This window comes from Chaetodon trifascialis, chromosome 5 (genome assembly GCF_039877785.1).
Source record: "Chaetodon trifascialis isolate fChaTrf1 chromosome 5, fChaTrf1.hap1, whole genome shotgun sequence".
Taxonomy (NCBI): Eukaryota; Metazoa; Chordata; class Actinopteri; order Chaetodontiformes; family Chaetodontidae; genus Chaetodon; species Chaetodon trifascialis.
The window spans coordinates 8275787-8302236 of NC_092060.1; the positions used below are offsets into that span (position 1 = coordinate 8275787).

The 26450-nt window shown below is 40.8% G+C and overlaps 2 protein-coding genes across 2 annotated transcripts; both read left to right on the plus strand.

Annotated features, from left to right (window-relative positions):
* The first annotated feature begins 1466 nt into the window (after positions 1-1466).
* Positions 1467-13272, plus strand: LOC139331512 (plastin-2-like). The gene is made up of 16 exons (XM_070963008.1): positions 1467-1585; positions 5956-6024; positions 6647-6798; positions 7147-7276; positions 7430-7562; positions 7785-7866; positions 8002-8167; positions 8358-8497; positions 8627-8722; positions 9233-9419; positions 9521-9599; positions 9699-9819; positions 9955-10088; positions 10770-10893; positions 11069-11193; positions 11427-13272. The coding sequence occupies exons 2-16, from the start codon at positions 5964-5966 to the stop codon at positions 11557-11559; spliced, it is 1863 nt and encodes a 620-aa protein (XP_070819109.1). The 5' UTR covers positions 1467-1585; positions 5956-5963; the 3' UTR covers positions 11560-13272.
* A 1432-nt stretch (positions 13273-14704) lies between these two features.
* On the plus strand, positions 14705-20672 carry LOC139331341 (cyclic nucleotide-gated cation channel-like). Its single transcript, XM_070962772.1, has 11 exons — positions 14705-14850; positions 15323-15412; positions 15698-15808; positions 15982-16173; positions 16273-16383; positions 16975-17081; positions 17194-17681; positions 17813-18091; positions 18207-18305; positions 19522-19899; positions 19991-20672. Exons 2-11 carry the CDS (start codon positions 15324-15326, stop codon positions 20174-20176), a joined length of 2040 nt encoding a protein of 679 aa, XP_070818873.1. The 5' UTR covers positions 14705-14850; position 15323; the 3' UTR covers positions 20177-20672.
* The last annotated feature ends 5778 nt before the right edge of the window (positions 20673-26450 follow it).

The following is a 26450-nucleotide window of genomic DNA, read 5'->3' on the forward strand; positions in this document are numbered from 1 at the left end:
TTGCCCTTTCTGGGATCAAATATCTGAATTCATTAGAATAAGTATTATCAACCTTATTTAAATAAATTAGATTAATTAAGAAGTGTCAAGGGTGAATCCATTCTCAATTTAATCTGCATCATATATATTTACTGTGTGATAATTCTCCTGTTTAATAAGTCAAGGTCTTCTGGGAAGATCTTCCTGGGTTTCTGCCACAGAGGAAGAATTCAGTCTGACAAGATTCAGCACATCACCCCAGACACAGAGAGATATGAGCAGAGACTGAGGAAGGAAAGGTATGAGAAGAGTGGGAATGAGAGGAGGAGGAGGGAGAAAGGAGGAATTCCTGCATGTAGAGACTGGCAGCAGCAGTGGAGCTCTGACACTTCACCACTAAGTTACAGTCACTGATAAAACCTGTTTGTTGAAGGAATAATCAGCGATCTGCAGCTGATTACAATTTGAACACAATCTACCCAACCTTGCTTGATGGTGATACATTTTTTAATCTTAGAGTGACGTTCAGTTGCTTGCTGTACAGAAGGACTTGTGTAAAATGTACAGGCAATACATTATTATTGCATCTTAACTGGTCATATAGAGAACTGAGTCAGCACAGTGGCATGTATGACTACACAGTATGTCAGCAAATGTGTTCCAGATTGGAGCTGGATGTCCGCAGGCTTATCTGCAGATGTGAGTCAAAGAGTATTTACCAATAAGGTTCATGCTGGTGGGCGAGGCACCCTGAGGGACAATGAAATACCGAACTGAATTATTGCTCAAAGAATTGCTATATAACTCTGGTGTAGTGCTACTAATAGTTCTAACCTGTTGCCAAAAAACAAACCATGAAGCAATTTATTCACATTAAGGATTTTTAGCCCTCAGCCCTTTAGCTTGGTGCCATCTTGGCCACAATAAATAAAACAAATAAGCGATGACACAAACAAAAAAATCCAATAATCATAAAAACTTCCTTTAGCTTTTTTGCTTCAACTTCAGATTTCCCTTTCTATTTAAAGAAGCAAATAGTTTTTCCTCTGTACTTTAAGGAAAGGAATATTCATTAACTGTTTAAAATGCTGTCTTCACTAGAATTGGAAACATATTTGCTGGAAAACAATATCATTCCCTTTGCATAAACAGCCTAAAATAGTTATTTTTCATTATATCAATTTTCAAATACCGAATTTGACTTCAAACTTTACCTGTTTAAGTTCACCTTCCAAAAGTGCACCTTTTAAATACAATTATTATTAGCCTAGCCTTCTGTCTAATTAAGATAGTGATTTAGAGATAGTAATTTTTTGCATTTAAACGTGCAGCACATGAGTATGTGTTAGCACAATGCTATCAAATGCCAGCCTCCTTTCAAGATGTTAGTGTTTTCTTGCTAAGCGGTTAGACATAACTGCTGATGGGAGGAAGGCGGAGGAGGGCCGGTTGGTTCGGAAGGGGTGGCGCGGGGGGGGGGGGGGGCGGAGCGCTTCTGCTACCAGGCGGTGTCAGCTGAAGAAAACGGAACAGAGGAGCAGTGAGAGGCCGAGACAGGGATTCATTACCCGGGGTGATTCTAGTGAATAGCGCCAGCGGACTTCAGGTAAGAGGAAGGAGCATATTAGGGCGTTTTCTCCTGACTCTGGAGGGCAAGTGTAGCGTCAGGTTGACTGAGTAGCAGAAAAGCCGATTTATAAATCACTGCGGTACATCTGGTGTTCTTCCAGTCAGCTTTCATTTCACAGCTTTACCTCAGTGTATGTTTAGAGATGTGACTCAAAAATGTGCTGCTGTCGCTAAAAATGCGCAGTGTTTTTGTGGGTTATGACACACATTTAAAGGCTCGTTTGGACACTGGAAATACAAATTTGTTCATGCAAAATTAGTTCCAGCTAATATTAGTCACGTGTGTTAATGCAATTTTAGCATTTAATGAATATATGTCAAAAAAATATGGGTCCAATTTGACTTTTTTTTTTTTTTTTCATTTGAAGTATGCTAGCGGGCTTCTTTATGGAGAACCCCACGTAGCATTAGCTAGCAAACCTAAAGGTTAAAAGTTTTTCTTTTCTTTTTTCTTTTTTTTTTAAATATATAGATTTGTTGCGTTTAAAATTGACCAAGACAATGCCTTTATTTTCTAGTTGTTTCTTCTTGCCTATAAGCCACATAAGTTGAACTGCTGTTTCCAAATACATACAGCTTAAGGTCGCTTTTCCTCTTAATTTGAAAAGACTAAGCTAATAGGTGAGTGTGCCTGCAGGCGGTGCAGCAGCAGCAGCAGCAGCAGCCATACGTCAGGATGAACTGCATCGTCACTCTAAATATGTGTGTGTGTGTGTGTGTGTGTGTGTGTGTGTGTGTGTGTGAGAGAGAGAGAGAGAGAGAGAGAGAGAGAGAGAGAGAGAGAGAGAGAGAGAGAGAGAGAGAGAGAGAGAGAGAGAGAGAGAGAGAGGATCCTTTCTGTAGGTTATGAAAACACTCCTTCAGGCTTCAGGCATGTGCATCACTGAGTGAATGAATCCTCAGAATCTGGAGGACAGCATTCACACATTGCAGTGTCGTTGAGTCAGTTTAGATCAACCCTGAATTCATGGATTTCAACCAGTCTTTTTTTTTTTTTTTTTTTTTAAATAAATAAAATTTGGAGGTGTGAATATGTTTGATTAGAGGACCAAGACCCGTTTCCCACCACTTAGATTCAGCTAGCAGATCAACATTTCCCAAACATACCACATATCATGTAATGATGTTCAGTAACACATTTCATGATTAATATAGGCACAAACAGACCTCTAGTCTGCCTCTCCTTTAAGAAACCTCAAAACCTTTCAGCATGAAGCTCTGTTCTTCCTGTTGTAGTGACATCTGGTGGCATTTTTTCTGTAATCCATCAACTCTGCATGAACAGCATTATTACACAATGAAAATGTTTGTTATGATGATGATATTTGCAAAAACCCCAAACACAATCACGTCTTTAAAGATTTCAAACATAGCTTGAGTTTAATGCATTTTATATTGTCTGAAAATACACTTAAAGTGCTTATTGCAGTCTGTAATAAGGGCCTGTTTTGGATTCATAAGAGTACATCTCCATTCATTATATCATAAACAGCCTTGGGAAAAGATAACTGACCTAACCTAAGATCTAACTGACATTAGTGTCATCTGATCACTGGTGTTATTTGCTTAGAGTGTCTCAAACTAACCTAGAAGTGTTTTTGGAGACATTGGTGACCCTGTGATTGCCTGTTTGTATCTGTTGTGTGTTTGTGTGTGTCTGGCTTACCATATAACCACCACGCTTGCATGTCTGTGCCTGAACACAGCCTATTTGTTTATTTCCCACAGCTTTAACACGATCATTGCCCATGTGAGTGGAACGTGTATTACCAGAAACCAAAAGCAGCGCTGGCTGAACCTGGATGTTTGTGAATCTCTTTGTTTGGAGCAAACACAGGCTTCAGGGGTAGTTTGGTTAGCAAACCAGCAAACAGTTTCGGCGATGATCAGGTTCAGAGAGGGCGAGACAAAAGACGTGGTCAGAGTCACAAAACAGTTCTTTATGAGGGGGTAGGGGAGCAGGCGAGGTCAAAAGTAAGTTGAGTCAATACCAAAAGCCATCTGAGAAAGATTGCTGGAGAGTCTTGCATCAGGGCTAAGAAAAGTCTGGCAACGAATGAGTGAGTGGAAGCCGCTTAAATATTGTGCTGATTACGGATGAGTCCCAGGTGTACGTCAGGTGATTGAGCACGTGGGCGTGGCGAACAGGTGAAGAGTGCTGGCAGAGCAGGTGAGCAGATGAGGGAGAGTGGCAGCAGGTGAGGAGTTGATGGCTGTGACAGAGAGAGATTTTCCAAGACACCAAGAGATGAATCCTGATTGGAATGAACTGAACTGAATATTTATGGTTTCAAGCTAAAATCTTTTTATTTTTCTGATGTTGCTTCAAAGTCATGGGTGGAAGACTGAAAAAACATAATTCATCTATCTAAGCTGGATCTGGATTTCTGCTCAAATCAGATTTTTTTAATGGATCAGTCTAAATGGAGGAAAATGTCTTTGTCATATTTTTCTCAGTTCCAAATGCACCATGCTATACAGTATGAGAGGATTGGATCTCTTTTTCTGTGTGATGTTTGGAACTAGATACCATATCTCAGGCTACAAATGCTTGATTTGGCTGAGTGGCTTTGGCCTCTGGAGCTTGTGCTGATGGTCTGTGGATGTAATACATCATGTTGTCTTGTCTCAGCCAGCAGGGCTCTGCTCTCTGCAGCAGAAAGCTTTCTCTCTCTCGGACTAAATCATATAAAGTCATATACAGGCTAATAGGCCAGTACTTTCTATAACACTATCTGATGTATCATATGATATACAACGCTGCCAAAGTACTACAGACCTCTGCTTTTTGCTAATGAAAGCATTATTCTAGCCTAAGATCTATATTCCTATATTCAGCGATCTCATTTCATCAGCCTATTTTTGTTTTATTTTATTTTGTATTAAAGGGTCACCTCACCCAAATTAAAAACATTTTCTCATACAGCTTGCCTCCAATCACCTGCAGTAAATACCACCTTTAATTTGATCGGGGGAAGTTTTGAGATTTCAGCGCACACAGTTGGTATTTCTACTTTGGCAGAAAAATCATTGTTCACAGTCACATCTGTGGATTATCTGCTTGTGATGTTTTTGGATGCTTTGAGTTGCCACAAGCCATTCACCTCCATTGTATTTGGTTGTTAGAGAGGATGTCAATGGCAGAGAAACCCCAAAACTGTCTTCATAGCTAGATGCCACTGAGTGTATCCATAGTTAGTTATAACAGATAAAATCATTGTGATTGTCTTTTGTGGTTGAAAAAGGATGATGTTTTGTGACTTGGGTGAAGTGATTCAAGTCCAGGCTGATGGAACTGTTATCCTAAATGGCTCTTTGTATAATAGATGAAGCTACTGTCTATTTTCTTGGCTGAGTTAACAGAGCCGTGTTGTTTGAGAGCTGAAGTATGGCTCCAGGCTGACTCAAGACTTTAACAATTAATGAAAACGCCATGCTATCATATTTCATAGACCAAGCTAATACAGCCTCAAGCCATCCTGTTTAATAAATCTGTGTCCATTGTCCTCTAAGATTCCCAGGCTACACATATGAATCACTATGTTCTATGGGCTTCGAATCTTCAAAAACAGATACTCAAGAAATCATCAATAGGACTTAGATGAAATGAATTATTAAAGTGTGACTATTGAACTGTTGAAAGGAGAAGTAAAAGCCTTCTTTCTTTTACTCATGATAAGCAGTAAAACACCAGCTTGCTCAGTTCAGTAAACTCAGGGGTTTTGTTGTAGCCTTACTTTCTATGACGTGGTCTGATTTGGTATGGTGGCTAATATTAGCAAATTTAGCAAACTTTCACTGTCTTTATGACTCTTTTCCACTGGTGCCACCAAAACACTAAATTTGAGCATTTTTAGTAAGACCATTATTGTCACTTGAGTCACTTTAATGCATGGTCATGTGAGGCAGATGCTCCTCCTCAGCATACAAAATGGAAACAGTGTTATATGGTTTTGAAATGCACCAGCGTAGCCAGACAACAATCATCCATACAGAGGCGCTCATGACATCAAACCATTTTATCCTGATGACTGAGATTGATCTACACAGCCAAAGAAAACCTTCAACAGAGGATTTATGAGAAATACTTCATTTGAGAAGCACTATCAAACCAGTCATCTCATCTGTGGTTTCATTTCTCGCCTCAATTAAATTGAGGTACTGCTGATAATTTGATAGTTAAGTATCAGTGTTTAAAATGCTAAATGTGATGCGTAAATGTGGTTTCTGATTGTGTGTCCAGAGTTCCTGACTTCATTTGCATTTCCACAGCTAAAGAAATATCATCTAAAAGCATTACAGTGCTTAGTGCATCATTTCCTTGTGTTCTGCCTTTCTGTTTTATAGGTGTGAGTATGTCGACACAGATCAGTGCTGAGGAGATAGAGGAGATCAGGGAGGGCTTCCAGAAAGTGGGTGAGTAAAACTGTGCGTCCAGATATTGCAGACACCCATCAGACAATGAGATATTAGTCGGTCATGTTTGAAGTGGGGTAAAGCAGCTGACTGACATGTGTTCTTATACATTGTGTGTGCTCCATCTGACAGTCAGATGTTTTTCTCAGGACTTATGGAAAGAGATGAAACCTTTGATACACCCACATTTCAGTTATCAGAAATACATGCCAATATTTAGCCATTGTGGAAAATCTGATCATTGGTTTTCTTGCTGAGAGTGAGATGAGGAGATTTCTACTACTCTCATATCTGTCTTTCAGATGTGATGTGTGATGGAGTCAGGAGATGGTTAGCTTAGCTTGCACTGAGTCGTGCTCCTCATGAACCCACTTGTCAGTGTAAAATCTATGGAGTGACACTGTGATTTGAACTGCTAATAGATATTCCTCTGTTGTAAACACAAATGAACGCATGTAAATCTGACATGGCGAAGTTTGAATGTAGTCCTGCTTGACTCCTGGTGTTTAGGATAACAAATGTAAAACTTGCCGTGAAAATACTGACTGAATCCTGATGTGAGACATTGCTTGAACCTTTCTCTTTCCCCTCCCTCCTACCCCGCCCCTCTTGCCCTCTCTAGATGTGGATGGTAATGGGTACATCTGCGCCTCTGAACTCGGTAACCTCTTCAAAGAGGTGTGCTGTCCTTTGCCTGGATATAAGCTCAGAGAACTCCTTCAGAAGCTGGACAAAGACAATGACAGCCGCATCAGCTTCGATGAGTTCAAGGCTGTAGGTAACACTAACTAACTAACTAACTAACTAACTAGCTAACTAACTAACTAACTAACTAACTAACATAACTGATTCACAATTTTATTAAGTGTTTACAAACTGTTGTTGAATTGATGGCTGACTGACATTCAAGTGACTGATCAGCTGGTTGACTAACTGAATAGACTGTATTGAAATGGATTTATTACTAATATACTGAGTTGTTTGGCTTTAAGATGAGTGACAGATGAACTGGGAAAAAGGCAAACAAACCTGCAGACTAACTAGTAAACCATCAATATTAATCAGTGTCTTACAGTTTGATTGGCTCTTAGCATTAGTATTTGTTTTTGTGTGCACATTCAGATTTTCCAGGAAATGAAGGATGACCACTTGGCCCAGGGTTTCAGGAAAGCTCTCAACAAGAAAGAGGGCATCTTGGCCATCGGGGGTACCAGTGAGATCTCTAGTGAAGGAACTCAACATTCAATCTCTGGTTAGTAAAACTACATGACTTGTCTGATTACTGAGTCACTCTTATACCTATAGAATGATATGACAGGGCTCACTGTCCTCTGAAATCAGTACCGTTAATCAAGGCAGCACCCATGACAGAAGGAACATGACACTTGACTCAACTTCATTTCAGAGGTGGAGCGCTTTGCCTTTGCCAACTACATCAACTCTTCTTTGGAAAAGGATACAGACTGTCACCATGTCCTGCCCATCAACCCCAACAATGAAGATCTGTTTAAAGCAGTGGCAGATGGCATCGTGCTTTGGTAAATATCAAATCATCAAAGCACTCAAATCTTACAGCGTATTGATTACTGGCTTTATTATCTGTGATATCAATCCATAACTTGAATTTTTATCTTTATCCTCATCCTTAATTTTACCTTCAGGTCTACAGTACCGTATCTGTTAAACTCAGCCAGTTTGTTTTTTGGCTTTTTATCAATTCAGCGAGCTGATGTCTTTTTTTCTCATTTGTGCTTTTGAAGTAAACTCATCAACCTCTCTGTTCCTGACACCATTGATGAGAGAACCATCAATAAAAAGAAGCTCACAGCTTTCACCACACAGGTTACTTAGTCGATTAACTAATTGAAGAAATACATATGAAAGAAAGCCATTTAAAAATCAGACAGTTTACTTTTGTTTGACCTTCATGATAAAACTACAATCACTTGTTTTCTTGTGACATTCTTTCCCCAACAGGAGAATCTGAACTTGGCTCTGAATTCAGCCTCGGCCATCGGCTGCCAAGTAGTGAATATCGGAGCTCAAGACCTGAAGGAGGGAAAACCTCACCTGGTGCTTGGACTCCTCTGGCAGATTATCAAGATAGGACTGTTTGCCGATATAGAGCTGAGCCGTAATGAAGGCATGGACACACACGCACACACACAGTCAGACCTGTCTGTAGATATAAAACTAAACATACACACACACGAACCTGACATGAAGTGTATCAACAGATGAAGAGTACCTCTGTCTCACAAACATTTTTGCTTTTATTCATCAATCGCTGCTCCCCCCACAAATCTGAGTCCTGCTTGTGTTTCTGTGAACAGCTATCGCAGCGTTGCTCGAGGAAGGCGAGAGTCTGGAAGAGCTGATGAAACTCAGTCCTGAAGAGCTGCTGCTGCGCTGGGCCAATTTCCATTTAAAGAAAGTTGGCATGACCATATCAAACTTTTCTGGTGATATCAAGGTAAAGAAATGTCAGCTCATACCTAACCCTCTGACTGTTTACCATCTGAAACTGTGCTTTGGCTTTACCCTCGGCTTTACTGTCATTGTTCTAGTATTTCATCATAAGTGTCTATCTGTGTCTGTGCAGGACTCCAAAGCTTACTACCACCTGCTTGAGCAGATTGCTCCAGACGGCAGCAAAGAGGACGTTGAACGGGTTGAGGTCGACATGACTGGTCTTTATGTAAGTTAATGAAGTCATAGTTCCAGCTAGAATATGCAATATTTTACCAAAGTGGAATGCACTTGCTTGCTGCTTTCTTTCTTCTATGTTTATCTTTTATATCCTATTCATGTCGCTTGATTTTTGTCAGACATTGCAACTTAAATCAACAATGAATTTGGCATCAGTGATCACACTGAGAATGAGTTAGAAGTTGTAACCACATAAACACACGCATACTCACACACTGGTTTGTCATTGAAAGTGTGCACTGGGCGATTTGGCTATCAGAAGCTGACTTCCTGCTCACCTTCTTCCTGCTTCCTGTAGGACTATATTAGGATCATGATATCATCCTGACCCTCAATAATAAGAGAAAAAGTCTGTCTTTTTATGACCAGCAGAGTGTAAAAAAACTCCCTTGTGTGATGCTTTCCAAATGTCATTGTTGTCTTCAGGGAAAATTAGCCTTTCCTCTGTTTTCCGCAACACAATGTAAATCTGTGTTTGTGTGTCTGTGTGTATCCGCAGGAGAAGGATCTCACAAAGAGAGCAGAGTGCATGCTCACACAGGCCGACCGCCTCGGCTGCCGGCAATTTGTAACTGCTACTGATGTCGTTTCTGGAAACGCGAAGCTCAACATGGCCTTTGTGGCCACGCTCTTCAACAAATACCCGGCTCTCACCAAACCAGAGAACCAAGACTGGAATCTGGAGAGTAAGCATGGATGAACAGGCCCTCTCTCATGTATACATCCACTGAAAACCTTCTGTGTCTGTCAGGCTTACTGCTCTCTCTCTCTTATCGTCTCTCTCAAGGTGAGACCAGAGAGGAGAGAACTTTCAGGAACTGGATGAACTCTCTTGGAGTCTCTCCACATGTTCACCATATCTACAGGTCAGTATCTCTTGCTTACTATAGTTCTCATTTCTACTGCTTGTCGTCACATTGACAAGCAATTCACTGTTTCGATGCATGTGTGTGTCTGTGTGACAGTGATCTGTCAGACGCTCTGGTGATTCTCCAGCTTTATGAAAAGAGTAAGGTGCCAGTGGACTGGGACGGCAGAGTCAACCACCCTCCATTCAAGGTAGCAGGAGGAGGGCATTTAAAAAAGGTAAATGTACATCCTGCTTTCCAAACGTCTACACCATGTATCCTGAAGCTGCAACCTGAAATAAATGAGTGGCATGAATGTTATTTTCATATACTGGCCATGTGTGCGTGTCTGTGTGTGTGCGTGCATGCGCAGATTGAAAACTGTAACTACGCGGTGGAGCTGGGTAAGTGCAAGGCTGGTTTTTCCCTGGTAGGAATTGCTGGCATGGACCTCTACGATGGAAATCCAACTCTAACTCTTGCTCTGGTGTGGCAGCTGATGAGGAGGTGACTTACACTTAATGGTGAAACTTCATAATGTGCTTTTGAGATGTTTACACCATCAACAAGCAAACACACCACTGGGAAAGATAGCATCTTCGAATTTACTGACTTTGAGTTGCAGTACAGCCAAGATCAGGGAGGGGGTGCTGTTCTCTCAGTTTCTGTCAGTGTCACATGGAAGGAGTGACAGACAGATCCAAAGATCACTTCCTGTTTACTTCTTTTAGTTAATCCATAGAAAAAAACAAGCACACCCAAAAATACATCAGGGAAGGCCAGGCAAATACAATTAGCCTCCTTTGTGACTGAAAGCAATTGTGTTTATGGGAAAATAGTATTGATTTGGCAAAATATGAATAACATTAGAACTTACAGTATTGGGAGATAGAGGCTAGCAGCCATCTTACACGGCTACAATTAGTTACATTAATAAGAGCAAGGTATTCTATCACACCATAAAATAATCTTGCTATGTAACACACTGATTTTACACACTGACTTTAGTTATATGGCACAGAGGAATAAGATATGTAAGACTATGACTACACAGACAATACTTGTTCGGCGGATTTTGTAACAAATCATAAAATGAACATTCATGAACAGAAAATCGAAAGAATGTATAGAATATGATATGATTTAATTGTTGATATTCACACGTGTGGTTTTATAATCTGTATGCAGGTACACTTTAAATGTTCTAGAAGACCTTGGGCATGGAGAAGCTGCAGGAGATGATCTGATAATTTCATGGGTCAACAAGACTCTGACTGAGGCTGGCAAGAGTTCCTCTATCAAAAGCTTTAAGGTGAGTTACTTTTTAACGATCCGTCCTCTGTGTGGTGTCATTTTGTGGGAGAAGTTTCAGTCAGGTCTGGTTTTTACTGCAAGTTGCATTTATGTTGATTATCCCTGTGTGACATTTGTGTGTGTGTGTGTGTGTGTGTGTGTGTGTGTGTGTGTATCCATATCCCTGTGTTCAGGACAAGCAGATCGGTACCAGCATTCCAGTTCTGGACCTGATTGATGCCATTCAGCCGCAGAGTGTGAACTTTGAGCTGGTTAAAACAGGAGATCTGTCAGATGAAGACAAACTAGACAATGCCAAGTAATCCCCTGCCTGCTTTTCTCTTTGCGTGTGTTTATGCATAGTTGGCATTATAGTTGTGTTGAAATTCCTAACGCGCAGTCAGACATCTACATGTTATCAGAAGTGATGATAAGAGAAAATGTCCAACTAAAATAAATGGAGTTGCTGCATAAACAAATAACTGAAAAGTACTCTGAGTGTCACAGATCTGACATTACAGATAATCCTAAGCGACTCTTTTCGTGCACCAGGTATGCTGTTTCCATGGCGAGGAAGATCGGGGCGAAGGTCTACGCCCTGCCTGATGACTTGGTGGAGATCAACCCCAAAATGGTGATGACCATCTTCGCCTGTCTGATGGGGAGAGGCATGAAGAAGGCCTAACTGAGATACACATACATCTCTTACACACACGCGCAGACACACATACTGACTGACTGTCTTCACCCATTTGATTGGATGAGACATAAAGAGAGTGAACATGGCTGTATTATCTTGTTCTTTTAAGTGGTTATTTAGCATTAGCGCAAATAGAAGTGTCACTTTATTCATCTATTCTACATTCAACTGTTAGACAACAGAAATGAACCTAACATGACACAAACAGCAGTGATCCTGTTAGGGCTCTAAGGAAATTGGTGTTCTGGTCAGACAGTGTGAAGTGAGACTTGTACAAAAGCTACATGGTGAATATTTGGGGTTTGGGGTTTGTTCTGGATCTCAGTTGGGTCAGTACGGCAGTTGAGTGATTAGCACTGTCACATTAAGAAAGATTCAACTTCCCATACAGCCCATTGATATGAATGCAAGTGTGAATGGGTTTGTCTAGACTGGTGACCAGTGGGTGGATCAAGTGCATGCTGGGATAGACTCCTGCCTGCCTTTGCCCTGATGAGAGGAAAGCCTGTGAGATGAATAAAAGCTTTGTGTGTTTAAATGTAAAGGCCGTGACACATGGGAAACACTCAAAGACAAAGGCTGCTAACATCAGGCAAAATCAAGCTTTACCTCAACATTTCACTTTGTTTGAAATCTCTACTGAGACTTTACTGCAGACTTACCTGCAGTCTTTTTTCCGCAATGACGATCTTCAGATTTTCCACGCTGCGCTGCCTCTGACTTTCCCATGTGTCAGTGCCTCATGATATATCGACTAAGTTCTGCTGCATTTTCCAATGTGCCAGCCAATTCCCAGTATGAGCATTTATTGTACTTAAGCCATAAAATAATATTCTTTACTGAATACCCGTTGGCCTTTTTTGTATGACCAAAGCTGTGCTACATTATGGACAGTTAATGTCTTCTCATTAGAAACTATACAACCGAATACCTTAATTTGTTTGTTTAACATACCCATAATGTAATTAAGGTATTTTAATGATATTTTAAGGGGACAATTATAAGAGAGGTTAATGGATGTAATACATGTGTACATTTCTAAGGTTTACGAGGAAAAAACTTTATAGATTAATGGACTATTTTAAAAACACCTTAATTTATGCAGAGAACCCATTCAAGTCCCTTAATATATTACAATCCATTTACATCCATTTATGTATCCACTCTAAAACCTCACATCTAGGGTATTAAATACCTGAGTACTTCATAAAAAACCCTTAAAATGTCATTTATTTGCACCTGGAAATATTTCATACCCTGAAATGCTGTCTGGAGATGATTGTTAGACTATTCATACAGAAACAATGTACTGTAAGAAATGTCAAAAAGCTTTAATTCAGATTTTTCTGTTGCTTATTAAACAGTCAGGGTTGAAATATGATTTCAATTGCGAACAAAAAAAAGAAGACAGATGTCTAAGACAAATGTCTTGTTCTGTGTTAGCCTAAAGTCTTAGTCAGTTTAGTCTTAATGTGGTAGGATTCCCATTTTTGTTGGTGCAGATGTTAACATTCCCCCCCGTCGATATGTTTTCTTCTTTTATCCCGAATGTTTCCAGCGAAGCGTTTTCCAACCAGCTGTTTATCAGCTCTTTGCAATGGGCAAAAATACTGCTTTTCATGACAGCAATACTTCCAAAATTCAGTGTGTACAATCGGATGAATAATGTTAAATAAAAGTGTTTTTTCAGTATATTTGAATTCTGTTTTCTGTTGTTTGTTTCTGTTCTTTTTATGTCCCAGATGAAAACTGGAGTGTTCCACGTGGCTCTATCTCTGGAATAAACACATGTATGCAGTGCTCTGTGCACACCCCAGACTCCATCGTCCCACAAATAGATGTACGTTGAAGGAATAGCTCAGCATTTTGAGAATACATGCTCTCTCCAAGAATTGTAGTTTCTTTCAATTCCATTCAGTTTTTTGACTGATAACACAAATGAAATAGTATTTTAGTCGCTGGCATGCATCATTCACTTCTAAGCCAACCTAGGCTAACCACATCTTGACTTCAGCTTCATATTTATAGTATTAGCACTATATAAAGTTGACATGACAAACATATTTGCAAAGAGTTGCTTTAAGTTGCTATTTAAACTACGTATTTACAGAGCGTGACATTAGCATTCATTTGGATTTTGGATTGGATTTTGGATTTGTCTCTGGCCTCCTGATGATTTGAAGTCCAATATTCACCCTCCTATTAGCTGTTCTGCTTCACCAACTCTTGTGAGAAATATCTGCCAAATGCTCCACTATGCACGCTAGCTACATGCTAACATCGTTGACCATTTGGTTTTGAAAAGAGTTGCCTGCTATGGCAGAAAATGAGGGGGATGAGTGCTGTGAGCGAAGGCTGAGGAAAAGAAATTAATGGCGTGGGGCATAAAAACAAAACAAAGAGCTGAAAGACGCTGAATCATCATTTAATCATCATCATTTTTACCGTGTGAATAATTATTAACGGCTTCTCATCAATGATATTTTTCTAGTTAAGCAAAGACGAAAGGAAAATAATTGACCAGGGTATTTGTGTTAATGCTGCTGCCAGGTTGTTACTATGTCAACAGTGTGGTGGACGAGACATCGTGATAGTAGTATGGATGGTTGTAATCAGTGTTGAGAGGCAGCTGTTGAGCTCGTTGATGCATCCTGGGTCTAATTCCACCAATCATGTGTGACCGTCCGTGCAAAAGAAATGATGTCCTATTACCCTGCAGATGCTTTAATGGTCCGTGTGTGCACATGAGAGTGTGTAAGCACCAGATGGAGCACAGGCTCATTTTTTGGAGAAAACAACATATTACATCTCAACTTCTTTTTCCTCTGCTCAATCTGAACGGCATTTTGAATTGAAATCCAGGTCCTGAAATGAAAGGACGCCTCAGTTCACGTCTGCAGGTGTGTGCATAAAAACGCTTTTTTCTCAGTAAGCAGGAGAACATACGCACACAAAGACACACTTGTAGTTCGGAGGCTACTTCAAACAGGGTTCTTGAATTCAGATGAGCACAGCAGTGAAAGGGAACACGCGCGCCCGTGCACACACAATTTGCAATTTAAACGATGCTTTTGTCAAGTGCCATGTGATCATTGCCATCATCGGTTACATTTGTTCCCTACATCCATTCATATGAGTATTTGTCCGTCCTATGTGATGAATGCCTTGTGAATCTAACTGGACAGAGACGAGCTGCACCTAAATGAAATACATGACCTGAACACATGGATTGATGAGCTAACCTTGAATCAGGACATTTATCAGGAAATTTATCAGGTTTGTTGACTTTTTCCATCCTTCCCTCTTATGATCTGTTGTCATACCAGCTATACAGCTTGTTGCTATGCCATCTGGTTTCCATGGTGATGTCTGATAAAAAATGACCTCGTACCAGCTGACCTTTCTTTTCTGACTGTGGGCCCATCATTGCATGATTGCTTGCTGGTTCGTGAGTTGTGTGTGTGTGTGTGTGTGTGTTTGGCATTTGGCCTGAGCCTCTCTATGTTTGCATGTCTCTCTGATGTGAGTATGTGCTGCAGCTTGCATTTTAACATATGTGTGTTCATTAGTGTGTGTATCTGAAGTTGGATATACTGGTATATGCCCGTTTGATTCTGTGGTCTGTGTGTGTGTGTGTGTGTGTGTGTGAGTGTGTGTGTGTGTGTGTGTGTGTGTGTGTGTGTGTGTGTGTGTGTGTGTGTGATGATGTGGTGATAATGAACTGAGTCTTGTCATGGTGTGTGTGTAGTATGACAGGCACAGTGCAGGATTCACACAGGTTGTCTGTGAAAACATGGACAGAGGAGGAGAGTGACCGAGCTGACAGCACACTTAGCAGGTAGCGTACACACGCACATACGCACACACACACATCGTCATGATTATTATAAACATCATTCCGCCAACGTGTCAGCTTTATAAGATGATGATCAGTATTGGTTTACAGCTAGTTGTGCTGCCTGAAAGTGGTCATTTTTGTCATTTTGCTCACAACCATGCTGAATTTGAGTTTATGTCTATATAATCTGTAAAGAATGTTATTGCCTTCCTATGTGGAGTAGGAGTTTATAGATGTTATTACTCTCTGAATTTGTATTTTTATGTATTTTTGATGTGTGTGTAGAGCACAGTCGATGTGTGATGACACTTCTTCAGAGCTTCAGAGAATGGCAGCCATTGACAGAAGGGAAATTAATTCCCGGAATTCCTTTCGTGGGCGAGGTGCTCTGTCCAGGTATGACACCTGATAAATATGCTAATCCACAAGTTGACTTTACTCTTTTCAACTTTTTAATTCTTTAAACGTATGTATTCAGACCTTATTTGCTGTATTTCCAGTGTGACAATGTTAAATATTGGAAAAAGCTTCACTGCAGTTTACAGTACTGTTTGTTTGTCTGTCTTCAGGATAGTTGGTATGGTGATGACTCTGAGAGAATGGGCCCAGAAGAGTTTGACTGATGAGACGGAGCGGCCGGATTCCTTCTTGGAACGTTTCAGAGCCCCCATCCAAGCGGACATGCAAGCCCCGCCCAGCAGGTTCAGCCACAGCCACACTGGCTCTGATGCAGAAAAAGAGAACAGACGCTCCAGACGCACGTAGGAAAGCAAAAACCAAAACACATACAAATTAAAACATCAAATGACCCATAGCCCACATGAATCTCTGTTTCTCTGCTGTTTGCCCCTCTCTGTCAGGAGGTGGAAGTGTAACGTTGTGGTCTTATCACCATCTGATGATGCATACTACCACTGGCTGATGGTGATTGGTGCTCCTGTATTCTATAACTGGACCCTGCTAGTTGTCAGGTTGGGAACTATTATTGTACCTGTCCAACAGAACTAGTGAAAGCTGTAACACTACTGTTTACACAACTATGAATCCTGTTTTTTAGGGATGCCTGTAATTCCTCCTCCGACTACTACTACTGCTCCATTACTGCAGAAAAACATGGGTGTAGTGGTTGTGATATACCCATGGGGATGGTTTAGGAGAGGACAAGCAGAACACAGATCAGAAGTTCTGGGCTATCAAGCCCTTTTTTCTCCAATGTGGAACCTACAGCTCCTTTGTACTGCAGTGCACGTCACTATTAGCTACACATTGCCAAGAGGGAGCTGTAGCTCCCTGCTTCCTCCAGTGCACACGATGTTGCATGTCACTCTTTTTTCCGTGATTGGATGTGGAAAAGAAATACTAACTTTTGTATTTTGAAAGAAATGTCAGTCCCAGAATTGTGGTATTACCTTCATCATTCAGTTATTGCTATTACATTACTAACACAACTGCTATTTCAGTGGCCAAAGGGAGCACTGAGATTCCTGTTCATAGGGCTTCATGATTTGCATTGCATAGAATGGTCTTCTTTGGCTAGTGTCTCAGTTTATCTGTTTCTGCAGGGCCTGTTTTGATGAGCTCCAGATGAAGAATGTGTTGGTCTGGCTGGTACTGGACTACATCTGTGATGGAGTCTATATTCTGGATATAGCTGTGCGCCTCCACACAGGTACTGAAAAAAAGAGTCAGTGAGTGAAGGCTCAGATTTTCATTCGTACATGAAAATTTTTGAGACATCTACATTCATTCATTCATTTATTGAATTTGTTCTGTATGTGAAGGTTTCCTGGATCAAGGCTTGATGGTGAAAGATGTGCAGCGTCTGAGAGAAACCTATGTTCGAACCTTACAGTGTAAACTTGACATTTGCTCCATCCTTCCAACTGATCTCTTTTACCTGTATGTGGGAATCAGCTACACTCCTCTCCTTCGCTTCAACCGGCTGCTGCGCCTGCCACGTCTGTTTGAGCTGTTTGAACGCACAGAGACACGAACGAGCTACCCCAACGCTTTCCGCATCTGTAAACTGGTTCTGTACATCCTGGTGATCATCCACTGGAATGCTTGTGTGTATTACAGCTTCTCCAAGATCCTGGGACTTGGCTCTGACTCTTGGGTTTATCCCAATGCATCAGATCCTGAGTTTGGCTCCCTGACCAGAAGTTACATATATTGCCTGTATTGGTCCACACTGACACTGACCACCATTGGAGAGACACCTCCTCCTGTTAGAGATGAAGAATATTTGTTCCTGATCTTTGACTTTCTGGTAAGTCAGTTGCAAAGGTGTCCCCTTAGCTGATATAAAATTACCTTGAATGATTCATAAATGCCTTGAACTGTGTGGATCCTAGTTGTTCCAGTCCATCAAAGCAGCTAATACTGGCGTGTCTGTCCTAGGTGGGTGTTCTGATATTTGCCTCCATTGTGGGAAATGTTGGAGCCATGATCTCCAACATGAATGCCACGAGAGCAGCCTTTCAGAGCCGTGTAGACACCCTGAAACACTACATGCACTTCAGACATGTAAGCAAGGTGCTTGAGCAGCGCGTCATTCGCTGGTTTGACTACCTCTGGACCAATCAGAAGACAATAGATGAACAGGAAGTGCTGAGGAACCTGCCCAATAAACTGAGAGCAGAGATTGCTATTAACGTTCACCTGGACACACTGAAGAAGGTAAAGACACAATTCCATTGCCATCTCGAAACCTCTTAACTCCATTGAGGCATTTGTGTAGCTTACCATCAAAAGGTCCAAATTAATTCTATATTTTGTGCGTGTGTGTACATAGGTGCGTATTTTCCAGGACTGTGAGGCAGGCCTCCTTGTAGAATTGGTATTAAAACTTCGACCGCAGGTTTTCAGTCCTGGAGACTACATCTGTAGAAAGGTTAGTAGGACTTCTTAAAAACTGGTACTGTTGAAGGATTTACTGTACTATCAATTTATTTATTCCAATAACTGTACATGCATTGTGGGTACTTTGGTGGCAACAATGCATGTACATTACCATTTTTCTCTGGTTCCACTTGACTGACTGCATGCTAACAGGAACAGCACAGAAATAATATATTCATATAAAGGTAGCTTTTAAGGCTGCACGGTGGCGCAGCAGGTAGTGCCCATGCCTCACAGCAAGAAGGTCGCCGGTTCGATTCCCGGGTCGGGCCTTTCTGTGTGAAGTTTGCATGTTCTTCCCGTGCATGCGTGGGTTCTCTCCAGGTACTCCGGCTTCCTCCCACAGACCAAAAACATGCTCATTAGGTTAACTGGTGTCTCTAAATTGCCCCTAGGTGTGAGTGTGAGTGTGTATGGTTGTTTGTGTATGTATGTTGCCCTGCGATCGGCTGGTGACTGGTCCAGGGTGTACCCGGCCTCCCGCCCGTTGACAGCTGAGATAGGCTCCAACCCCCCTGTGACCCCGAAAGGGATAAGCGGCATAGAAAATGGATGGATGGTAGCTTTTAAATATATACTGAACCTAGTGGTGCCACTACTCGCAGTAGCCCTTGAATATGTGTGATACTCAGGAAATCTCCTCTTAGTTTCGTTTGTAATGGATGTATATGCTAAAATGCTGTATGACCAGCATTTCAGATGGTGGGCATTACATCAAAGTTGCTGCACAGCTTTAGGGCAGTTTCTGGCCTCTAACTACACCTAACATAAATACAGCACATGCATTGCTGGACAGCAGCAGGCAGTCATCTATCCAAACATGCAGCACCCTCTGGGTTTGCTGTACAAAGCAATCCTTTGCACTCCACAGCAAGATGTAAAATGCATCCTGAACAAGCAATGTCAATCAGTGGCATAGTGTGAAACTGGCAGCAGGAATGTGTATCGCATTGCAAACATGTACATCTTCGATGTGCATACATAATTCAAACAAAACATACTCATTAAAACATTGCTCCATAGCACTGCTAGTGGTCGAAAACTTCAAAGGACACCTTTTACTCTTCTAAGGCAGTTTTACAATTGATAAATGGACATTTACTGCTGTTTCTACCTCCGTTAGTGCTATACCTAACTCAGGACAGTATTGCTGTTAAAAGTGCTATTTATTATAAGTGCTATTTATATTCTCTGTCTGTTTTTCCAAGGGAGATGTGGGCAAGGAGATGTACATAATTAAAGATGGCCAGCTGGCAGTGGTTGGAGAGGATGGAGTCACCCAGTTCGCTGTTCTGACCTCAGGAAGCTGCTTTGGAGAAATCAGCATCCTGAACATCAGTGGCAGTAAGATGGGGAACAGACGTACGGCTAACATTCGCAGTCTGGGGTACTCAGACCTGTTCTGCCTTTCCAAACAAGACCTGATGGAGGCGCTTCAGGAGTTCCCCCACGCCAGGGCCCAGCTAGAGCAGAGGGGGCGGGATATCCTGCAGAAGGAAGGGCTTCTGGAGGAAGTAAATGTGTCTGCAGGGGAGGAACTTGAGGAAAAGGTGGAGAGGCTGGAAAGCAGTCTGGACCGTCTACAGGTCAGTACTTTTATTAACTGCCACTGCTGTTGATACTATTGCTCTCAGGCATTCCAGGAATGGCAATAACCAATGATTTCCTTGTTTTCAGACGTGTTTGGCTCGCCTGCAGAGTGAGTTCAACTCTTCCCAGCTCCGACTGAAACAGCGAATCACAACCCTCGAACACAACACTGCCACAGTCGCCACAGGCAGCGGCTTCCTGTCAGATGCAGACGGCAATGAGAGTGTTTCTGGTGGTGACGGTGTGCGCAGTGAAATCAACATCCGGCTCTGAAGCACATACATATTTTTGTGTTACAAATATATATTCAATGTAAATATGAAATGTCATAAACCTCTCATTTTGTTTGATGTTCACTAATCAATATTTAAAATGTGTTTGTATTTTTTAAAGCTGAATCTTTCTGCCTCTTACAATTTTACATGTTTTTTAAGATGTCATTGACAAACAAGTTCAAAGGTTGCACACACTTTCCCAAAGTCAACTCACGCTAACTGAAAATAAAAACGTAGAGGGTTTTTTTTAATGTTGATGATGGTTATATGCTGCCTGGCCTTAATGAATGCAGATGAAACAACAAAAGTGATTTCATGTTTTTCTTTCTTTTAGCAGCGTGGACTTTACATAACCTAACAGTGGAATGCTTTTCTTTTTCTTTCCCTGCTTTGAACCACTCTCTGTTACATAGATTGTTTTGAAATGTTTCTAACTCCTAGTCAAACTTTTAAAGAATATCATTACTTCATTACATATCAGCAGATTTGTTATTAAAAAAAACTATGAAACACTACCTGAACACTGGACATTCTTTTGAATCATAAATGACGCACTTCCAACACAACTACTTTACCCTGAAAGGCAGTTAGAGTGTGTGTGTGTGTGTGTGTGTGTGTGTGTGTGTGTGTGTGTGTGTGTGTGTGTGTGTGTATTACTCACGTTGTGGGGACAAAAATCTGTTTACACAGTCACATTGTGGGGACTGACCTCCCTTATGGGGACAAAATGCAGGTCCCCTTAATGTAAATCATTAAATTTTAGGGTGCAAACTGAGGATAGGGTTACGGGTTAGGTAAGGTTAGATTAGGTACAGGGTTAGGAACAGGCAAATAGTGGTTATGGCTAGGTTTAGGGTAGGGCTCCAGGAAATGAATGTAAGTCTATGTAATGTCCCCACAAGTGATATAAACACAACATGTGTGTGTGTGTGTGTGTGTGTGTGTGTGTGTGTGTGTGTGTGTGTGTGTGTGTGTGAATAACCATGTCACACCCCTCTAATGTGGCCACTGCATGCTCTGCAGCCATGTCGGTAAGTGACTTGGGACCAAAGTCCCAACATCACATGACTGTAAGACTTCAGGAAGTGAATTTTAACCAACGTGTGGAAACTGTGACAAATCACTGTGTGAAAAAGGTAGAAACACGCTGTTGGGTCCTCTTCCTCTGAGCTTCTACCTTTACCCTCACCTCTTTCTGATTTTAATCTTCTTTGGCTTTTGTCTCTCTCTCCACCCTCTTGTACATTGTGCCTGTTTCTTTCTTTCTTTCCCCCCACTATCTCTCTCTTTTTGTCGTTAAACATTCTGCTCCAGTCTCATATTTGTCGTCATGTAATAGATTAGAAAGAAAAATTCCAGTGGAGACGGTTTCTTTTTCTGCTCCTCGCCGAGGATCGTCTTATCTGACTGTTTCTTCTATGACTCTGTGTGCATGTAGGTGTGCGCTTTAGACATGGAGACCAACTTTGTGTTGCTGTCCATGATACTGGTAGCCAGTGTGACACCAGCATCTGCTGCAGCACAGGTAAGACCTGCTTTTCATTTTGCAAGTCTATTGATCCCTGTTAGGGAAAAAGAGTCATTTTCTTTCATTTTTAAAATCATTATTGATGTGAACACAGGTTCAAAGAGACAGAAACATGCACTATAAAACAAAAACAAACAATATTAACAATAAAAATTGGGCACAGTTAATTCTTTTTAGCTCTATTACAATTATTGAATTTATCAAGTACTAATTACTCAAATTATCTTGAAACAAATGATAGTTTTTGCTTGCTTATCGCAATTAATTCTTTACATTCATGCAACAAAGGTAACGGACTGGATATGACCATTTGTTGTGTCGTGTACTTCTTTTTTTGTCTCTAAAATAAATCAATCAAATCAATTTTTAACTCCCCAAGTTATTGCTCCACATTTAGAATAAGGTTTCTACAATTTCAGATATTATTACAGCTTTTGTTCCCTCACACTGACATTATAGAGTAAAATAATGCTGCATGTCATCAGATATTTCACTGCAAATATAAGCAGTGTCAAATATTAAGGTTACCTGAGCAGCAACACCTGCATCAAGTTTTAATAAAGGCCCCATGTGCTGGAAATACTAACACATTGCTGAGTGCTCAGATATATGACTACACAGAAATAAATGAAGTATGAATTTACTCCTGCAGTCACAATGTTCACTGTAGCTTTTATGGTCTCCTTCTGTGTCTGCATCTGTATATGTGTATTGTAGCCAGGTATCATAGAGAGCCTCCTATTGGCCACCCAACAGCGGCCCTGGCTCTGGGGTGTCTACGTCTTCACGGTTGGACTTCCCGTCATCCTCTTCATTAGCATCATGTGGCCTGACAAGGTAGAGTATGTTTGTCTAAGTATGTGTGGATTCATATGTGTAACGATTGAACATTAGAAGAAGAAAAGACTGTGTGAGTGTGATTTGGTCCTCAAAACAAATCATGCAATCATGACTGTTTGCTTGCAGAGGTTTGGGCCCCCTGATGAACAGTATTACTATAAGAAGTCTGATGATGCTCAACCAGATGATCTGGAGATCTCACAATCGACAGAATCACTGGATATCAAAGGTAATGGGTTATTTTCTAGATTGTTACTGTAAGTGTTATTAGAGACTACCAGAGGTTGTAAATCAGTAGCTACAGTTATGGTAGTGGTATCATGGTATTATTGGCAGTGTTTTCTTCTCTTCTCAGGAATGGCTGACAGAGCTCTAACAAGGAAGCGAGAGACTATTAGAAACCAGAGGAAGTCTGACTTAGACCTGAAGGTGAGATTCAGCAGACAATGTGGAGGTAATAATGTCTGATATGTGATCATTCTGAACGTGTAAAAGCACCTTTGAAAGTCTAAGAGTACCTGATTTCCAGCCTTCAAATAACATTTGCGTGGTGGAGTTGATATTAAGCATTAGCTGGGTTTAAATTATAATGTGCTCAGTAATACACAGCTTGTGTGACCGAGGTGAACAAGTACAAAGAAGGGCAACTCATTTTATAAATAACCCAAGATGACAATGGTCAATAACACTGTGCTGCTGAGCAAAAAACCCCATAAAAAATGTGCAGAATCCAGGAAATGTCTTTTTAAGAGGTCACACATCATCCTGCAAAATACTGGAATACCAAGACCACTTAGTTAAAGTGTTAAAGTGTTTCTTTATCAGTCAAGCTGAAATGGCTGGCAATATAGTCATTTAATCATTACACCTTTCTAAATGTTTCTAGATGTTAGAGGCCACTATCATTCACATACATTTCACTTGCTGTCTGGCCAAATTCGCATATATAAACCTTGTGTTGGAAACTCTTTTAAATGATTTAGAATATCAATGCTTGTTAAACCTGTGATTTACAGTCCACTCTTGGCATAGTGCCCTTGTGCAGGTCCTTGAAACCATGGAAGATGAAAACTGATTGCGTATGTTTGTGCGTGTGTGTGTGTGTGTAGGATCACTGATCAGTGCAGTGACTTCAGGAAAAGAAAGCTCCACCATCATGCAAAAGGATGCTGAGCAATAACATCTATGGCTGTTTGTATTGATGGCTGGATTGAAGTACACACTGTGAACACGACAATGTCTGAGCACTGACTGCATTATGTTTTATTGAATGTGAATAAAATATTTCTCAAGAACTGTTTCCCTTTAGTGTATTAACTTTAAGTGGGCACTTGGAGACAAAAAATGTGAATTATGTTGTATTACATTAGGAGTTGGAAAAAAAGGACTTGTCAGCTTTTCTTAGGCTAAGACATCAGAGGGCAAATGATATACAACACTGTCTCATTGTAGTTGGTAGCATGAAACTAGTAGTGCCACCTGGTGGCTGTTGAAGGCAGATGGAAATATTAACTTCATTTAACAGTCATTTATGGCAATATTAGGACCACATTGAGAAAATTAAAAATCCATTATTTCTAGATTAAAGTCGTAAATTTATGAAAATAAAGAAATAATATTAAGAGAATAAAGTTGCTCTGTCATAAGGAAAAAAAAATCATAATATTACAATAAAGTCATAATTTTATGAGAATAAACTCAAAATATTACAAGAATGAAGTCATAATATTATGAGAATAAAGTCATAAGTTTACAGGAAAAAAGTCACAATATTATGAGAATAAAGTTGTTATTTTACAAGTAAAAAGTCATTACGAGAATAAAGTCGTTATTTTACGAGTAAAAAGTCATTACGAGAATAAAATCATTATTTTACGAGAATAAATGTTATGGTTTGTGCCAATATGTTTTTGGTTGGACCCAAAGATGCTTACCAGATAGGTGGTCAGAAAAAGAACACAATTTATTTACAATAAATAATAAACAACAAAAGGCACACTCAAAAGGAATAGAAGAAAAAAACTAAGAGAGCTCCGTTGCAACGGGTCTGAAGCAAGGCACACGCTGACGCGGCAGGCCGGCAACTGGAACACATGAACACACTTTGAAGTGGTAGTTCCAGAGAGGAATATCAGCACACTCGCGAGCAGAGGAGACAGAGGATTTGTTACTCACAATCATGGAACACATGATCACGACAGGAGACAGGAATGAAGATTCAGGAGCAATCCGGTAACAGGTAGGAGAGCACTCTCTCCTTTTAACCTGTGCCTAATCGGTGTCATGCACATCGGGCGCGCTCCTGTGAAGGCGGAGCTGGCCAGGTGTAGACACCCAGCAAGACAGACAGGTGTAGTGTGTACTACCTTAATTTGATGTTGCATTCGTTGATAAAATGTCGGGGCACCACCTTCCTCAGCTAAGAAGGACTGCAGAAATTAACTGCTATAACGCTGATAAATACTAACGAATGGACTAACTGTAAATCAGTCTGATAACCTGAAGTGTAAATTCTGGATACAGGGATCGTAGATATTCAGTTCAAAAGGACACCGTCTAACCAGGACTTAAATCAAAATATCATTTATTAAGCAGAATTGTGGATAATGGGTAATGTACCATGAATAATAAGACAGAAGATGGGAGGTGATATGACAGAACACACAAGAAACTTATGGCAACACAGTGGTAAATAGATTGGCGATAGTGAGAGGCAGTCGAAAGGGAATAATGGGGACGCGAACGTAGAGTTAAGGGAATGAACGATTAATGGAGAGAATTTGGACGAATTGACCTACTCTTAACCTCACGGACCAACTCTTATTCAAACCCGCTTAGCGTGCCTACTTGGTTGCTGGCGTCCCGTTGTGCTCTGCTCCGAACTGACTCGAAGACGTTCCAGATGTTCGTCTGTGGCTCGATCTACTTGATGGTCTGGTGAAGGCCCAGGCACCAAGGTGACGAGCTGATGTTGAACGGGGTGTCTCTGGAACTGGTTCGGCGGTCGGTTACAGATGATGGACTGCTCCGGGTGGTTGTGAACCGGACCAAGGATCAACAGCTGGCCGCAGGGTTTGGTTCGGTTGAGTCCGTGACGGATTATTTTAGACTGATAGTACAAATTAAGAGTCTCTTCGATGGCCTGTCGAAGAAGGCTACAAAATTAGTATTACTTGCCTAAATTTACTGATGTTAAAAACAAAACGTTTGGCTAAAGAGAAAGTTAACTTTAAAGCTTACGGCAAATTATAAGAATACGTCTTCTGAAGATAATTTACGCTACTCGGAATGGCTTGGAGTAGCTCGAAGACGAAAAACTTAAAGAGCAAAACGACTGTGCAAAACTTAAGACAAAGAAGTAAGGAAAAGAACTCAGCTGAGAGTAACTAGACGTGAAAAAGAAAACAAAAGAACTACAAAAACTAAACTTAAGACAAGACAAGACTAAAAAACTAACTGAGTCACGCGCACTACACGCAGTTTTTTAAAAGTCGCTCCGGGGCGTGTCGAAAGGGCAGGCCATCGAATCACGTGAGACGGTTTGTGACGCGCGATCGCCTCAAGGAGCTGAACTAATCAATGATTCATACGAGGGGCTCATCTGCTTCTCACTATGGTCAATCACATATAATTTCAATGACAAAATTTCAATGACATTTCAATATTGTTCACAGCATGCATTAGACACTTACTATGGTTGGGTGACAACATTAAATGGTAATCATGGTACAGTTTCATCCCAACATGTATGATGATTCAATGTATAACTAATACACAAATAAAGATACAGGAATAAAGAAGGCAGGCTGTATTTGCCAAAAATGATTATCACGATTACGGTTACTTATCGATAAATGTGCCAAGTCAAGCATATTCAATCTGATGCTTAGGAAACTCTGGATGG

What these genes read in the sequence shown, in the direction of transcription:
- LOC139331341 (XM_070962772.1), top strand. Translation starts at nt 15,324, where the DNA reads ATGACAGGCACAGTGCAGGATTCACACAGGTTGTCTGTGAAAACATGG. An exon ending in TGGACCCTGCTAGTTGTCAG is followed by an intron (nt 16,384 to 16,974) that starts GTTGGGAACTAT and finishes CTGTTTCTGCAG; the next exon opens with GGCCTGTTTTGATGAGCTCC. An exon ending in GCAGTCTGGACCGTCTACAG is followed by an intron (nt 19,900 to 19,990) that starts GTCAGTACTTTT and finishes CCTTGTTTTCAG; the next exon opens with ACGTGTTTGGCTCGCCTGCA.
- LOC139331512 (XM_070963008.1), top strand. Translation starts at nt 5,964, where the DNA reads ATGTCGACACAGATCAGTGCTGAGGAGATAGAGGAGATCAGGGAGGGC. An exon ending in GGAGGGCTTCCAGAAAGTGG is followed by an intron (nt 6,025 to 6,646) that starts GTGAGTAAAACT and finishes TGCCCTCTCTAG; the next exon opens with ATGTGGATGGTAATGGGTAC. An exon ending in AACTCAACATTCAATCTCTG is followed by an intron (nt 7,277 to 7,429) that starts GTTAGTAAAACT and finishes ACTTCATTTCAG; the next exon opens with AGGTGGAGCGCTTTGCCTTT.